Genomic DNA, 15,958 nt, shown 5'->3' with positions numbered 1-15,958 from the left:
AATCAATAATTTAATCTTTTATAAGGTTATGGAAGGCTAGTTAGAATGTCATTTTATATGAAAAACAGCTTATTACGGTGGAAATAATAGAGCTGTGAAGTCAGAAGCACTTGGCATTTATGAAATATACCTTGGGGGTCTGACCTTTTGAAACTCAGTTTATCCATCTGTAATGCCCATGTCATAGTTGACAGTGAAAGTTAAATGACAGACTAGCTTAAGTATACAAGTATGGATATTAGTTCATAATTGGGTCTCAAATAAATGGTAGAGTTGGTAGTTTTTCCAGCTCTTTAAAGGTTGATGATATGACATAAATTTGTTTTCATTAATAAATATCTTTATTAATCTAGCATTTATTCATAAATGGCAGACCACCATCTAACTCTATAAACTTTGTTTTCTCTGAATAGAATCTAGCCTTGTTGTCTGATTCTGTAGTATGTAACAGTATTAGCTTGATTTCTGGGATTTTTTTGAAGTGAAATCAGTATTTCTTTCTTTTTTTTTTTTTTTAGTATTTCCATTTTTAAACACAGTCTGGCATTCCAAAAGTAGCAGTTGTTTCAAGGGACAATTTTATTTGTGTAATGAATTAGAATATTTATATTATGGACCTGAGATAGCAAGCTGAATAACACTCAGGAAGCTAATTATTAAACCACATATTTGGTTTCTTTTCATAGCTGAAATAAAGTAGTTTGTGTTTATAAATAAACAGCACAAAGTATGTGAAGTTGGTAATTCATTCATACCCACATACAGATATGACTGACCATAGTTTCACGAAGAAAGACGTAGTCACAGTAACCATTTCATAAAAATCAACACTGTGTAGAATGTGAAAATAATGTAAGATTTGTCCTTTGATCCTGATATTTCATTCAGATTCATATTCTTCATGATTCTGAATTTGGGTTTACAGAAATTGAGTTAGTCACTTCAGGGTTTCTATTCTGGTAAACAGTACTCAGTTTGAGTGTGATGTTTAGATAATCTAGCTTTTAAAGAGACCTTATTTTTATGGAAATTGAAATCAACATTTTAAAAATGCTCACTTTTTAATAAATAGATGCAAACAATATCTTAACGTTTTGTTCTTTAGAAGCAGCGTTAAGAGGTCTTCTGGGAGCCTTGACAAGTACCCCGTATTCTCCCACCCAGCATCTAGAGCGAGAGCAGGCTCTTGCTAAACAGTTTGCAGAAATTCTCCATTTTACACTCCGGTTTGATGAACTCAAGGTAGGGTTGTCCTGCTGGTCCTTCTTGTTAGGAAAATCATGCGTTTTTCAATGAGTACTAGGAGGAAATGCCTGGAGCCCTTATTAAAATGTGATGGAATGAGTGTCTGCTGTTCCTCAGCAAAAATGGAAAGCTGGATTTAAAAATTATGCAGGCTCTTTGGTATAGCATAGCAAACAGCAAATTGCTCAATATTCAGTTTTCATTTAACTTGATTTTAAAAAGTATCTCTGAAACAACAATATTGACATTTTCTAATATTTTTTTCCTACTCATCCCGTTTTTTTTTCCAGCATTCTTCTATTAATATATAAAAATGTTGATTTTTCTTTCTTTCTCCTACCCCTCTCCCTCTTTCCCTTCTTCCCTTCTTCTGTCTTCTTTCTTACATCCTCCCCTTCCCCCTATCTACTTATAAACATCCTTTTTGCTGGAAGGAGTGCATGTAAAAAAAGAAGCATTAAATTCCATATCAGGAGACCTTAATTCCACTTTAGGCTCTATCATAGTAACTAACGATGAAGCAGGTCCTCTGACTTTCCAGCACCTCATGTACCTTGTTTAGAAAATGGAAGAGCTGGATTCCTAACCTCAGCATTTTATAAACATTATATCATAGCTGTTCTCCTTTATTCATACTTTGAACACAAATGGTTTATTTATAAAATTTTAGTCTGTTTGACAACTGCCCTGTATATTAATTGTAATAACCCACAATAAGTGGCTACACATTCCTTTTTGTTTTTGTCTATTTGGTAATACCATTTTTGGTGGGCAGCCTTTTCATATGTTACCTGAAATTGAGAAGAAAGAAGGACAGTGTACTGACTGTGACTGAAAACCAGTGTGCACAGTGTTCTGTGTCCGTCACGAGAGAGTTAGCAAATCAGGGCAGTAAGCACAGTGTTACATAATTGTAAGTGCAGATGGTCATCTTGGATGATAACGGTTTTAGTTCTTAAAGTGGTATTACAAATTTGAGAATGTTAATTAAGTAATTACAACTCTAGTAGATACTTCATTTAACTTTTATACTATCTTTTAGCAAATAACTTATTCTTTCATAAATGTTCTCTTTAGATGACAAATCCTGCCATACAGAATGACTTCAGCTATTACAGGAGAACATTGAGTCGCATGAGGATTAATAATGTTCCAGTAAGTTAAAGCTTGAATTATGGCATGATAATAATAATTCAGATCTTGATTTGCTCAGTTTAATCTTTTACAGATTCATTCATTCATTCAGATAAAGCTAAAGATAGTAGTAAAGTTAATAATTATGGGCATCCACAGCTGTGGGAAGAAAGAGCAAAATGTAGCAAACCATATGGTATTTACCTATTTTTCTACTTGGTTCTTTGTTCCATGGCTGCTTCAGTAAAACTGCTTTTTGTCTATATAACATTGATACAAAATTTCTCTTTGTTCTCTCATCTTAACTGCAGAAAAGTTTCATGAATTAGTGGTTATGAGTTATTTGTCCCTATGTTCTTAGATGGGAAGACTCTTGGGGAGAGGTTGACCCCGGATGGGAACAGCACTAACCCTGGCGGGAAGGGGAGCGAGGTCTTGGACCTCAGGCACGTCTGTTGTCTGGCACCGCCGTGTGAGAAGATGGCTCTGAGCCTGTTGCTCGGCTAGCATAGCATCTTTTCTGGCTTGTTAGCCTCTCAACGTCTCATTTTAAGCTGTTTAATACTTTTTTCTCCTAGACATCAAATCCCAACCTTAAGTGTGAGAAAAATACTCTTTTTCTCTAGATATTTTGAGGACCTATATCACGCTAATTTGTATGAAAAACAGAAAATTTCTAGGATCATCCCTGGCCTCAAGTAGATAGTTTAATGAAGAAATACTATGTAAGTTTGTAAGGAGTGTTAGGTGGCATAAAAGGTTAAAAAAAAAACAAAAACCCAAAGGATCATCAGAGACCAACACAATACTGTAAAGCATTGTCCTCCAGTTAAAAAACAAAACCAAAAGAGACCATTGAGTAAATATTTTATGAATTCGTTGCTCTTAAGACAGTCCTGGAGCAGAAGCAAGATTTCTTTTAATGAAGCATCTGTTATATATATTAGTTTGGTTTGGCATAAACCAGTTTATTTTGTGAGGCTGACCTCATCGTCTGTCTTTTTCATAGTCACTATGTAAAATAAAGTAAAATAAAATGACCCAATTTACTATTATAGCCATCCTGCCATCATTCAAGACCAATGACGTTGAAATCATCTTTGTAGTCCTTTTTGCTCTCAATAACTATAGGTCAGTTCATTCGCTATCAAATGCCATTTTTCTCAGATTTCTTCACTGCCCCACTTCCCATCTCTTAGTACTTCTGTCCCAGTTGAGAGCCTAATTCCCACTCTTTTTGGCAGCTGTTCTGTAGCTGCAGAACTTATTTTCTGGCATACGATTTCTTTCTATTTGGTACAGCCTGCCGTCAGTAGTTAACTTTATTTTGAAGATTGGCTTAATTGTTACTCCTTTTCTTCTAACACTAAGCGGCTTCCCATTACCTACAAAAGAAAAACATGACCTGAAACTAAGATTAGTCTGACCCCAGCTTTCCCTTCCAGTTTTTTTTCACTGGTTGCTGTCCCTTATTACACTGACCTCATTGAATTTACACTCTGCCATGTCATTTGAAAGCATGCTCTGCCCCCTGACTGGTTGAAATGCTGTGTGTACCTGCCCATCAACACCTGCCAAAGCCTAGCCCTTCCATGCATCCGTTTTAGTTCCTTCTAGTCTTAGTCCTCATCTCATCCCCCACTTCATTCCTCGTCTCTTAGCATGTTACTAAGATAAGCTACGTGGATGCTTGCTTGCTCCTAATAGGGTGTGATGTCATAGTCATCTTTCTGTCCTCCGTGGCATTTAGATGGTCTCTTGTATACAGCAGGCAGCCTATTCAAGTTTCATTTAATGGATTAATATCATTTAAAATATTTTTAAAGAAGTTAATTGTTAAAAAAATTTCTTTATATTACTTTGAATCTTTTTCTTGCTAAAGATAATGTAAGTTGTGTACATTTGAGGGCTAAAATGTAAATATATTTATTATTAATAGATTAGCAAGCATTAGATAGGCACCTTGCCTAGGTCCTTTTATAATATTATTTTAATAACTTAGGAGCTGATATTAAGTGTCCTTGTTTTCCACACAGGCAGAAGGAGAAAATGAAGTAAATAATGAATTGGCAAATCGAATGTCTTTGTTTTATGCTGAGGCAACCCCAATGCTGAAAACCTTAAGTGATGCTACAACGAAGTTTGTCTCAGAGGTAGGCATTGCCTAGGAAGTTATTCTTTGTGTCATTCCTCTTCAGCCTGTGTGCAGATAGGATGGGCTCAGTGAGTCCACTACAGACCCTCTAGGCTGACAGATGCGCCTTGTGCAGAGTCTGGTCCTCTCCCCTGAGCCCCACATGTGCACACCTGCCGCCTATTGGCAGTCACCCTTAGGATGGATAGTCGACACCTCCATGGTCTCCTGACCACAGTGAGGTCTTGACACTGTACAACCAGATAACTTAAGGGTTATCATCCCCAGTTCCTTTCCTTATCTCACCCCTATATCCACTCCATCAGACAAGGCAGTCTTATTGGTTCTCCTTATTGAAGTGTACCCTGAGTCTGAGAACTTGACCCTTTACTACCTCGAGCTACCTCTCTGGAGCACCCCACCTCTTCCTACCTGGATTTCTGCATTCATGCTCTGACCCACTGTGGGCCTGTCTCCTGAATGCAGCCAGGTAGTCTTCTTAAGACCCAAACCACGTTCCTTTCCTCCTCTGCGTAAAAGGTTTCCAGTTTGGGAAGTTAAGGAGGGAAGGGACGCATGTATACCTGTGGCTTGACTCACTTTAATATGTGGCAGAGGCCAACAATATTGGGAAGCAGTTTTCCTTCAATTAAAAATAAATAAGTTTTGGAGGGGGGAAAGGTCTCCAGTGACTTCCCGGGGCCCTTAGGATCAAATCCACTTATCGCATGTCTCTTGGGGCCTTGTCTGTATGTCGAGGCTGTTCCCACCCGCTCTCAAATGTAAGGGCTTCTTGAGAGATGGGAGGATCTCAGCTGTCTTGCTCCTAGCTGTGTCCTCAGAGCTTAGAACAGTACCTAGAATCTAGTGCATTTTTTTTTTCTAGTGCATTTTTTAAAGCAAAATTTAGAGGAGGAATCGGATTTTAAAGTTGATAATTTTTCATGTTATGCTAGGTTTTAAATTTTTCTTAAGTAATAGCTGCTCATCACTCTTTTGTTCTCTGTACACTTTTACAGAATAAAAATTTACCAATAGAAAATACCACAGATTGTCTAAGCACCATGGCTAGTGTGTGCAGAGTCATGCTTGAAACACCGTGAGTATTTGCTGATCTTTTTCACCTTGACAGTCCTATTGAAATGATTGACAAAGATATGAATATGTCATATTTGGAAGGTGGAATTAAATATATCCCAAGTATGTAAGAAACAAAATTAAAATAATTACACAGCTTAATGTAGGTTCTGGCTAAATGTATAAAGTACATTTGGTTTTCAGGTTCATCAGACCAGTCAGATGCTTCAGAATAGGGTTTTTGTGTGCTTTTGAGGGGATAGGGGAAGAACTTTAAAGCTCGTCTGGTTATGCCTCTCAGATATTCTCTTTTGTTTTCAAAGAGCACTTTGCCTTCTTGCTAGAGGACTAGAAATATTCTTAAATGCTTATCCCTTTCTCTCAACATTAGTTATTAGTTCTCAGTCGTCTTTTTTTTCTCCCCAACACTAACCTAAATTCTCTTCTGGGTTTCTCCTCTCTATCAAGCCATTTGTAACATGTACCACAATGTTTTCTGTCTGGATTTTCCTGTCAGCAGGCAGAAAGAATTCTTCTTATATTCCTGAATAGTATATGGTTTTATTATATAACTTTAGTTTCTGTGGAGCTTTTCATTTCCCAAAACAATATTATATACTCATCTTATTGGAAAACCTTTTGAAGTAAGAGAGAAACTACTTATCCTCATAGCATCGTCATTCTCATCTAGGGGAGCAGGGTCCTGGGGAGTGCAGAGGCTTGTGCATGGTGACTGACCTCACGCATGTGCTTGGGTGTCTCCATTCTGTACTGGACTCTTTTCGCTATGCCATGCTGAATTCCTTGTAGACTAAAAGTGCTGTTTCCTTTTTCCCATTTGAGAGAAGACTATGATTGAATTTTAGAATATTAAAATTCTGCAATACAGTAATATGTTTAGATCAAGTTAGCATCTATAAATGCCAATACTTTCTCTATTAAGCTAGTGGCTTTTCTCATCACATTGATGATGACAGCCTTTCAAAGCACCCATCCCCAAACTTTTACTTTGGGGCTACTTTTAATCTCTCTAAAATTGTCTGATCTCCGCTGAGCAGAAGGGGCAAGATACCAACATGCATATAGAGACCAGAGTGTATACGTGATAACTGTTCCGCCCCCTCATTTCTCTGGGAATCTCGTTGCGGAGAAGGTAAGGGTATAGTCTCAGCGTCCCTTTTATATATCAGCAGGATACAACTTTGAGCATCATCCAGCTCATGAGTCTGTGATGGGCCTCATCCACCTTTATGTTTTCTACCCTCCAGGGAATACAGAAGCAGATTTACAAATGAAGAGACAGTGTCATTCTGCTTGAGGGTAATGGTGGGCGTCATAATACTCTATGACCATGTGCATCCAGTGGGAGCATTCGCCAAAACTTCAAAAATTGATGTAAGTTATATTTGTTATTTTATGTAATTCCCAGTAATTTCAAACATAAGTGGAAACCCTAGACTTTTATTTAAAGAGCTGGTTGGCTACACTCTGACTCAGAATTTAGTTTTACAGTTTGTGATAATGGTAGATTTTGGTTTTCTCTCCTCTCTCATGGTATTTCTTACAGCCTAGATACAGGTGGAATAGAATGACCGAAGGTTGCTGCACTGTTTTATAGAGTATCTCCTTGTGGGGAAGTGTCATTCATAAGTGGTACTTCCACATATTTGGCAGTATATGTAAATAAATAATGAAACATAAAAAAATCTTTTTATTGTATTCTTTCATTCCTTTGACCGAAGGCCATTTTTAAGCAAAAGATTTACTTCAAAGTATGTATTAAAAGCCAGTAGAGGTGCCCCAGTGAAGAAAGTTGAAGACTATATATTGTCCCTTCTCCTCCCAGTCATCATAATTTGTGGTTGTAGCCTGAGTTTCTCTACTTTGTAATTTCTCGCCTCACTCTCACATCTGGTTCATGAGAATTTTAACCAGTATTTACTGAGAATTGTCTTCTCAGTTACCCTTTGACAGTCTCTTGACATTTCATATGTAGAGGACTGATGATTAGTCTTCTTGTCTTCATTTATCCTATGAAAAGAGAAATAAGTCAGCATTTATTGAGTCATTACTGTGTCCCAGGAATTTTAACATTTGCTCTCTCATTTAACTTTGAAAATACTCAGGATGTAGGTGTTATTTCCCCTGTATTAATAGAGAAATAAAGTTTAGAGAGATTTCTTAATGTAATTGCTAGTGAATAGTACCTGGATTTTGAACCCACATCTCCATGGCTTCCAAAGCCTGTGGTGTTTCTGCCATGCTGTGCTTTCTCACGGTAATCAGGCTCATCTTCCTTGAGAATCATTTTCATTGAGTTGTTCCCTTTTTGTGAAGCCTGTGACAAGTCTCTGCTGCCATCCTCATCAGTTCCCCATAAGTCCTCCTGACTTTGAGGCCTTCTGTGAACTGCCCTGTGCGATTCACCTTAGCCCTCTGCATGTGATGAGCTTTCTTACTTTATTTATACGGTTCATCTACCTGGAAGGTGCCTCTTTTCCTTACCAGTGTGTCCATTCCATCCTTTAAAAGGCTACACAACACCTTTTCCAGAAAGTCCTACTTTAGTAAACCCTTAGTTTTCTCATTAGTGTGTTTGGTGCTTCTGTTCATCTGATTTAGTTTCCAAAAAGTTTTGTTTGATTGACAAACTGAAAATAACACTTGAGTAGATTTTTTCCCTCTATTCTAAGAATAATTGTTTTGACATTTCTAGTGTGTAATTTCTCATGAGCGCCATAGTTACGGAGCTGGTTTAAGAATTAACTGTTTTGAGAATGAATGTTAGATGAAAAATCAATGTTTCACCTTTTCTGTTTCATTTTCTACATAGATGAAAGGCTGTATCAAAGTTCTTAAGGACCAACCTCCTAACAGCGTAGAAGGTCTTCTCAATGCTCTCAGGTGGGTATGCTCACAGGTACACGTGGATAGGGCGAACGTGTTGAGATGTTGTTCCAATGTGTGAGTAACACATAAATGTTAGAAATGTGAAGATCTCATTTTGCTTATTGATAGTCTTGCTTTCAAATATTGGTCACAATATTTTTTATAATGAAGAATGTGTGTGTGTCCCACTGAAAATAGCAGCTTCATTTCTTTGCTGAAGAGTGTGGTTTTCACTTTTCTGCCCCGCCTCAAAGGAAGGACTGCTTTTTTGTTTTTTTAATAAAAGCAATTATATAAAACTCAGAAAACAAGAAAATTTTAAGAAGAAAATACAGAACCCTCACTATTTTGAAATAAACCACTATTAACATTTTGGTATATACCCTTCCAGTTTTTTTTCTTTTTTTAACATTTTGATACATATCCTTCCAGAGTGTCTTTTTAAAATACTTGTATATAGTCATGCTGCTGCTGCTAAGTTGCTTCAGTCGTGTCCAACTCTGTGCGACCCCATAGACGGCAGCCTACCAGGTTCCGCCGTCCCTAGGATTCTCCAGGCAAGGATACTGGAGTGGGTTGCCATTTCCTTCTCCAGTGCATGAAAGGGAAAAGTGAAAGTGAAGTCGCTCAGTCGTGTCCGACTCTTAGCGACCCCATGGACTGTAGCCTACCAGGCTCCTCCGTCCATGGGATTTTCCAGGCAAGAGTACTGGAGTGGGGTGCCATTGCCTTCTCCGTGTATATAGTCATAGCTTTATATAAAAGTTACCTTTTACAAAATAATAATATACGAACTGTTTCATAGCTGAACTTTTCCCTTAGTATAGTATAATTATATTTCTGTGTTCATACTACAGATCTTTATTACTTTTGTGCATTTTTTATAATGAAAATAAAGCAGTCTAGACATTATTTGATGTCTGTCTTCTCAGTTTAGACTTACTTGATTTAGTTACTAAAGCTCCTTTGAATCCTGGACTATTTTTAAATGAAAATCTCAACCCATTATAGAGTCTTGATTACAGAGATTTAATTGGTAGTTATCATTTCCCTAACATAAAAGATGATTTGCTTGTTACTTGATTGTTTTGTGTTTGAACACAAGAACTATATGAACGCAGATATTTATTCAGTGCCTTTTGGAAGTCATAGGCCATTGTAGTGCATTGTAGTTCACGTAATAGAATAAACTGATTTCTAATATAGTATTACCTTCCTCACATGTTTTGTGAGCAAAACAGATTGTTTATTCTTTTTGGACACTTAGTCACATCTGGTGCATCATTAAGTAGAATCTAGGCTGTGTCATTTCAGCTGAGTGGAACCATGAAATTATTTTATTAAGATGATGAAAAGTATTCTGTAAGCACTGACTGTCTAAATAAAGATGGTCTATTCTAGGGGCGGGGATGGGAAGAAGGCTCTTGAGGGAGGGGATATATATATATATATATATGTATAGTTAACAACTGATTCTTGTTGTATGGAAGAAACCAGCACAACATTGTAAAGCAATTATCCTTCAATTAAAAAATAAATAAAAAGAAGATGTATTCTAAGTGAAAACCAGAATGATTAAGGAACATAATACAACAACCAAAAAAAAAAAATCCTTATATCACACTGTTTCAACCATAAGCCTATCAAAAACCGTAAGTTCTTTGAATTTTTTACTCTGGAGCCTTTTCACTGAGTATAACAATATTTACGGTATTGTGATTCTTGCTGCTTGATCCCTTTCTGAGGATTCCCCATGTCGCAGTCATCCCTAGCTCTCTTCCAAGCCCTTTCCTTTCTGATTGGTTAGCCTCTTCCAAGGAGATGGCAATGGCATCCCACTCCAGTACTCTTGCCTGGAAAATCCCATGGACGGAGGAGCCTGGCGGGCTGCAGTCCATGGGGTCACTGAGTCAGACACGACTGAGCGACTCCACTTTCACTTTTCACTTTCATGCCCTGGAGAAGGAAATGGCAACCCACTCCAGTACTCTTGCCTGGAGAATCCCAGGGATGGGGGAGCCTGGTGGGCTGCCGTCTATGGGGTCGCACAGAGTCGGACACGACTGACGCGACTTAGCAGCAGCAGCAGCAGCAGGCTCTTCCAAAGCCAGCAAGTGACAGGAACTCTTTTTTCCCTTAAGTAAGAAATAATAGAAGTCTAGGAAGTTTTAGTGTAACATTTATTTACCCTGAAGGGACGGTGCTTTCAACAGTAATTTAAAATGCAGAGTTCACTTCTGTTTTTCACAATGTAAAAGTAATTTGGTGTGGGACAGAGGAAGGCAGTGGCAATGAGTACAATGGTGTTGACATCCGCCCCAAACAGGCTGTGTTTGAGAGAAAGAGGGCCACTTGGCAGCTGTAGTTTTCCTTTCTAAATAATATCATTGAAGTCAGAAAATAAAAGTTCGCTGCAGAGATAACTCCTGAGCTGTTCTTACTCATAGTGAAACACATATTCTGTGTCTGGTTGTTATTTCCCCCCCGGGAGTTTTTGTGAGGTTAACCAGTATACCTGTTGCAATGTTGTAATGGTTATAATTAGTAACAGTTTTATATCACCGTACATTTACCGTGCAGTTTCATGTCTGGGGCTTTATTGAATCTTCACCACAGCTTAGTGAGGTAGCTGATGGGTATGGGCCAGTGGGGGTGTCTCCATTCTACAGTAGGCACCTGAAGCTCTTGAGAGACTTAAAGATGATACGACTAATAAATCTTGGAGTCTATTTTCAGATTCAGGGTTTTATTCTTAAAATCCCGTATACTTGATACTGCATCATCAAACCGTAGATTTACTCTGAGATTAATCATTGTCCTCTGAAATCATCTGGATGGAAAGGAAATACAGATTCATAGGTTACCATCTCCAGAGAGTCTAGTCTTTTCGTTAGGTCTGGGTAGGGGGGCGGTGCAGGCACCTCACTTTATAAATAAGCACCCTGTGTGTTGTAGATAATGTTGGTACTTTGAGAAACACTGCTTAAACTAAACCAACCTAGCTCTTAACATGCTTCACTCAGAGCAAAGAAGATACTGTTAAAAAAGCATTTTGGAATCCCCAAAGTGCTGTGCAAGTGTTGTTATTTCTGTCTCTACAAAATATAACACATTTTTGCTGCATTATTTTCTTTTTTAAGTGAATAGCTTATTTATTTCAGATGCTCACTCCCTCCTTTTCCTCGGAGTCAAGTTTTAAATAATATAGTTACATATATATATATATATAGTTGCTTGTTTTGAATACTTTTCTGTAGTAATGATATAGTTCCCTCCAACTGACACTATGTGATGAGGAGAAAGCAGCAAGCCATGTCTGTATGTTACAGATGGAGAAATGGAACCAAGTTTCTTTGATCATAAGAGAAAGAGAAACAAAACTAGAGCTGGGGTTCAGGTTCAGTGCTAGATAATTACCTTCTTTATTAATCTATTAAGTTTATTCTTAAACTTAAATAGTATTAGTTGCTTTTCTTCAGTAGAAAAGTCATATGCACTTGGAAAAGGACTTTTGTGTTTATGTGTAAAGTGAAATAATGCCATTCATCTTCACATACACATTATGTTATTTTCACTTGTATCAGATGCTGTTGGCCTTTTCTTGATAAAAATGTGAGGATGAACTGTCTTAAATACAAAGGAGAACAGGAATTTGCAAACCGTTTTTGTAAAGGACCAGAGAATAAGCAAATATTTTAGCCTTTATAGGCCCTGTGGCATCTATCACAGCTGTTCAGCTCTCCCCTTGTAGCAGGAACGTGACCATAGACTATACTTAAGTGAATCAGCATGGCTCTGTTCCAGTAAAATTAGTTATAAACACTGAAATTTGAATTTGATGTGATTTCCACATTAACGTGAAATACTATTTTTTTTGTTTGTTTACTTTTTCCCTCAACCATTTAAAAATGTAAAAATATGCTTAGCTCACAGGCCATACAAAAATAGATGGTAGGTTGGATTTGATCCATGGGCTATAATTTGCCAGCCTTTGATACTGGGCAGCTATTTTCCTTTGAGAGGGAAGTTATAGATAATTGTTTACTGTAGAATCTAACCAAACCTTTTCAATGAGGTAGGTAGTTTTAAATGAGTAAAACAGCCATTGGATATTCTGTGTAAAGGTAGGAGGAGCATCAGCCAGCAGGGACCTGAACAGGGGTAAAGCTGGGCTGAAAAGGCATACTTTTGTAAGACAAGCTCTCCTGGCCAGTTGTTTCTTTCACTAATTATAGAACCTGATGCAGGTTATGTTTGTTTGTTTGTTTAACCCCCTAAAATGGATGTTTTTCCCCTTGTAGGTACACAACAAAACATTTGAATGATGAGACTACCTCCAAGCAGATTAAATCCATGCTGCAATAACAGTTCTGGAAAAGCGCCTGCTGTAGACAGAAGACAGTATTCTGCAGTGACTGAGAATGCACAGTTTTTAGTGATTGCAATTACTATCTCATTTACTCTTGCTTTTTATTTCTTTCCTCTATTCCTCTCCCTCTTTTTTAATCACGTTCTTGATCTTAAGACTTCTTTTCTGTGCCAAAATCAGTAAAGTTATACTCTGAAGGGATATTGTCCTTTCAAACAGGCCATCTAAGGCAGCTAATTATGCATCGCATTGGGGTCTCTACTGAGAAAAATTCTGTGACTTGAACTAAATATTTTTAAATGTGGATTTTTTTTGAAAACTAATATTTAATATTGCTTCTCCTGCATGGCAAAACTGCCTATTCTGCTATTTAAAAACCCTCAATGACTTTATTTTCTACTGCCGCTTTTTTCATGTGCAGCCAAAATAAAAATGTTTAAATTAACTGTGTTGTACAAATGGTACCCAACACACACTTTTTTTAAATTAGTAAGACATTTGTTTAAAGTTTTAAGTTTGCATTTTGACTTTTTTTGTAAGGATGTATGTTGTGTGTTTAACCTTTATTAACTAACGTTAAAAAACTGTGATGTGTGCGTAGACTATTACGTATGCATGTTCATGTTTAAAGAATGGCTGTTGATGATAAAATAAAAATCAGCTTTCATTTTTCTAAGTGTGGTTTGGCTTACTGATGTTTTGTTTCTAGGTCTCTAGAGCTTTCCCTATGTGCATTTTTGGAATGTTTGTGTACAGTACATTTTACCCCTTCTTTTAGGGGAGAGCTGGGTCTTTTTTATTACTTTAATTGCTTTTAAAATCTTGCTGAGTACAACAAGACTAGTGGTGGTGGTGGTTTAGCCACCAAGTCCTTTTCCAACGCTTTGGACTGTAGCCCACCAGGCTTCTCTGTCCATGGATTTCTCCAGCCAAGAATACTGGAGTGGGTAGCTATTTGCTTCTCCAGGGGATCTTCCTGACCCAGGGATTGAACCTTGCATTGCAGGCAGATTCTTTACCAAAACTGAGCCACCAGAAAAGATAAGACCTAGAAATCTTGTCATACTTGACTTTTATCCTTCATTTACTCTTGCATGGATGTAGCAACAGAAGGGAAACTACACTTTTGCTTGAAGGGCAGTTCTCAGGAGCTGGAAGGAAGCAACTTGAAATAGTATGTGGAGGGAAGAACAGTCCTGAATACTGGGAGGAGAGTGAGTATACGGGGGACTTCGCAGGAGAAACTGAAGGCCACAGTGTCACTAGTGGTAGGAAACTTCATGTGCATATTACTTTAAGATCATAAATCTTAACCATAAAGTGTCCTAATGGGGAGAAGCTGCTTAAAATTTGTCTCGTCCGACCATGCTGGGTTCAGGGTTATCTGGGAGAAAATCCCAGAGAATTCCATCCATGTCTCTGGCTCACTAGTACCAGATGCCCATGCCCACAGCCTGTCGTGATAGAATCCGTGCTTACCTCTCTGCCACCCACAGCCTGCTCCCAGCCAGGCTCAACTGCGTGCTGCTCAGATTGTTCCACTCGGTATCATACTTGGGTCCCACTGGTCCCTGAGCCTGTCATCTCCTTCCTCCCTCACATTCGTCTGAGGAATAGCAGCTCTCATCTTTGGGGGATCAGCTTATGTCGCCTCCTTGATGAAACCTTGGGGATAACACGAGCCACCTTCCAATAAAGAGGATGTAAGGTTAAATAGTCCCCCTTCCCCGAAGGTAAGTCTACCTGGAACCTGGAGATGCCCCATCATTTGGAAAAAAGGGTTTTTGCAGCTAGGGGAACTGGACATAGCAGAGGCCATGTGAAGATGGAGGCATGAGTGGAGGGAGCCGTGTGTCTGCAAACTGAGGGACCCAGAGTCACCGGCAGCCCCCGAAGCTGGGAAACTTTCTCCTAGAGAGCCTCACCAAAGAAACCAACCCTGCTGACACCTTGGCTTCAGAATTTCAACCTCCAGGACTGGGAGAGAATAAACGTGTCTTGTTTTAAACCACGCAGTTGAGGCTAGTTCGTCGTGGCAGCCCTAGGATTCTCATACAAGTGTCTCATCAAACACTGCTGCCGTCTCACCAGACCTCTTTACTCATCCCGTGAGAACTTAAGAGCCTTGTCTGATGTCCCTTCGGTGTCCTAAGGATTTTGCCCAGTACGTGGATCTAAGGAGGTGCCAAGTGTAAGTGCTTGAATGGATATAAATTAAAAATAGTGTCACAGCTGAAACAGATAGAGTAATAATGCTGCGGCCTTTGCAGTTAATGTAGTTTGTGGTCTCCGCATCAGAGAACAAGTAGAAGTTTCTCTCAACCTCTGACCAGGCCTCAGCAAACTCCTCTGCGAGCCAGTCCTCCTGCCACCTATTTCTGTGCAGCCTATGAACTAAGAATAGTTTCTACATTTTTAAAAGGTTGGCAGAAGTCAAAACTATATTTTACGGCATGTGTAAAATACATGACATTCAAATTCCAGGGTCCATAAATAAAATGTTATTGGAACACAGCCTCACTCATTTGTTTACATGTTACTTTTGGCTTCTTTCGCATTACAACAGCAGAATGGAATTCTTGTGACAGGCCATATGGCCCTCAGAAAGTTGACGAATCTCTAGTTCCAAGAACAGGTGTCTTTGAGAACCTTAAAGAAGTTGAGGTTGTTGGAACCACGGAACAACAGCTTCCATGTGTTGGAAGCACGGTGCTGCCTTGTGTTATAAGGAGCCATCTCTGCTTCCAGAAAGTAGGTTTAGTTTGGTTTAGTATTTACCGTTCAGATAGCACGGTCCGCCGGGTCTGATCTCTGTTCATGTCTGTCCTCAGAATGAAGGACTGTGGGACTGGCCACGGGCTCATCAGGAAAGAGGACCAGGATTAATAAGCAGGTCTGCCCGGTGTGCTGGAGGGAGATGTGACTCCGCTCTGCAGGTGAATCTCCTACCACTCTAAGCCTTTTACCCCCTCTTAGCCTCTAAAACCAGCCTGGTCGGTACCGCTTTACTTATCCGGTGCCCCGGCCCCGGTGCCTCTTCCTCCACAGAATGAAGTCATGTCTTACACCAGCGACAGCCCTCATGATGTGTTCATCCTGTTCCTGCAGCC

The 15,958-nt window shown here is 38.9% G+C and overlaps 1 protein-coding gene across 21 annotated transcripts in view; it reads left to right on the top strand.

Moving 5' to 3' along the window:
• The window catches only part of CYRIB (CYFIP related Rac1 interactor B), a 147,824-nt gene extending 134,300 nt beyond the window's left edge, over nt 1-13,524 (top strand). For all 21 annotated transcript variants that reach the window (XM_081504035.1, XM_081504039.1, XM_081504047.1 and 18 more), the window contains 7 exons: nt 1,106-1,242; nt 2,323-2,400; nt 4,416-4,532; nt 5,533-5,612; nt 6,859-6,985; nt 8,424-8,494; nt 12,781-13,524. In XM_081504035.1, the coding sequence (XP_081360161.1) occupies nt 1,106-1,242; nt 2,323-2,400; nt 4,416-4,532; nt 5,533-5,612; nt 6,859-6,985; nt 8,424-8,494; nt 12,781-12,844 (674 nt within the window). In that variant the 3' untranslated portion in view covers nt 12,845-13,524. The remainder of the gene's footprint in view (nt 1-1,105; nt 1,243-2,322; nt 2,401-4,415; nt 4,533-5,532; nt 5,613-6,858; nt 6,986-8,423; nt 8,495-12,780) is intronic.
• Nucleotides 13,525-15,958: the final 2,434 nt, after the last annotated feature.

Source organism: Giraffa tippelskirchi, chromosome 6 (genome assembly GCF_054371585.1).
Source record: "Giraffa tippelskirchi isolate mGirTip1 chromosome 6, T2T-mGirTip1v1.2.pri, whole genome shotgun sequence".
Classification (NCBI taxonomy): domain Eukaryota; kingdom Metazoa; phylum Chordata; class Mammalia; order Artiodactyla; family Giraffidae; genus Giraffa; species Giraffa tippelskirchi.
Note: the sequence above shows the minus strand (reverse complement) of the source record. Positions and strands in the feature narration are given on the sequence as shown.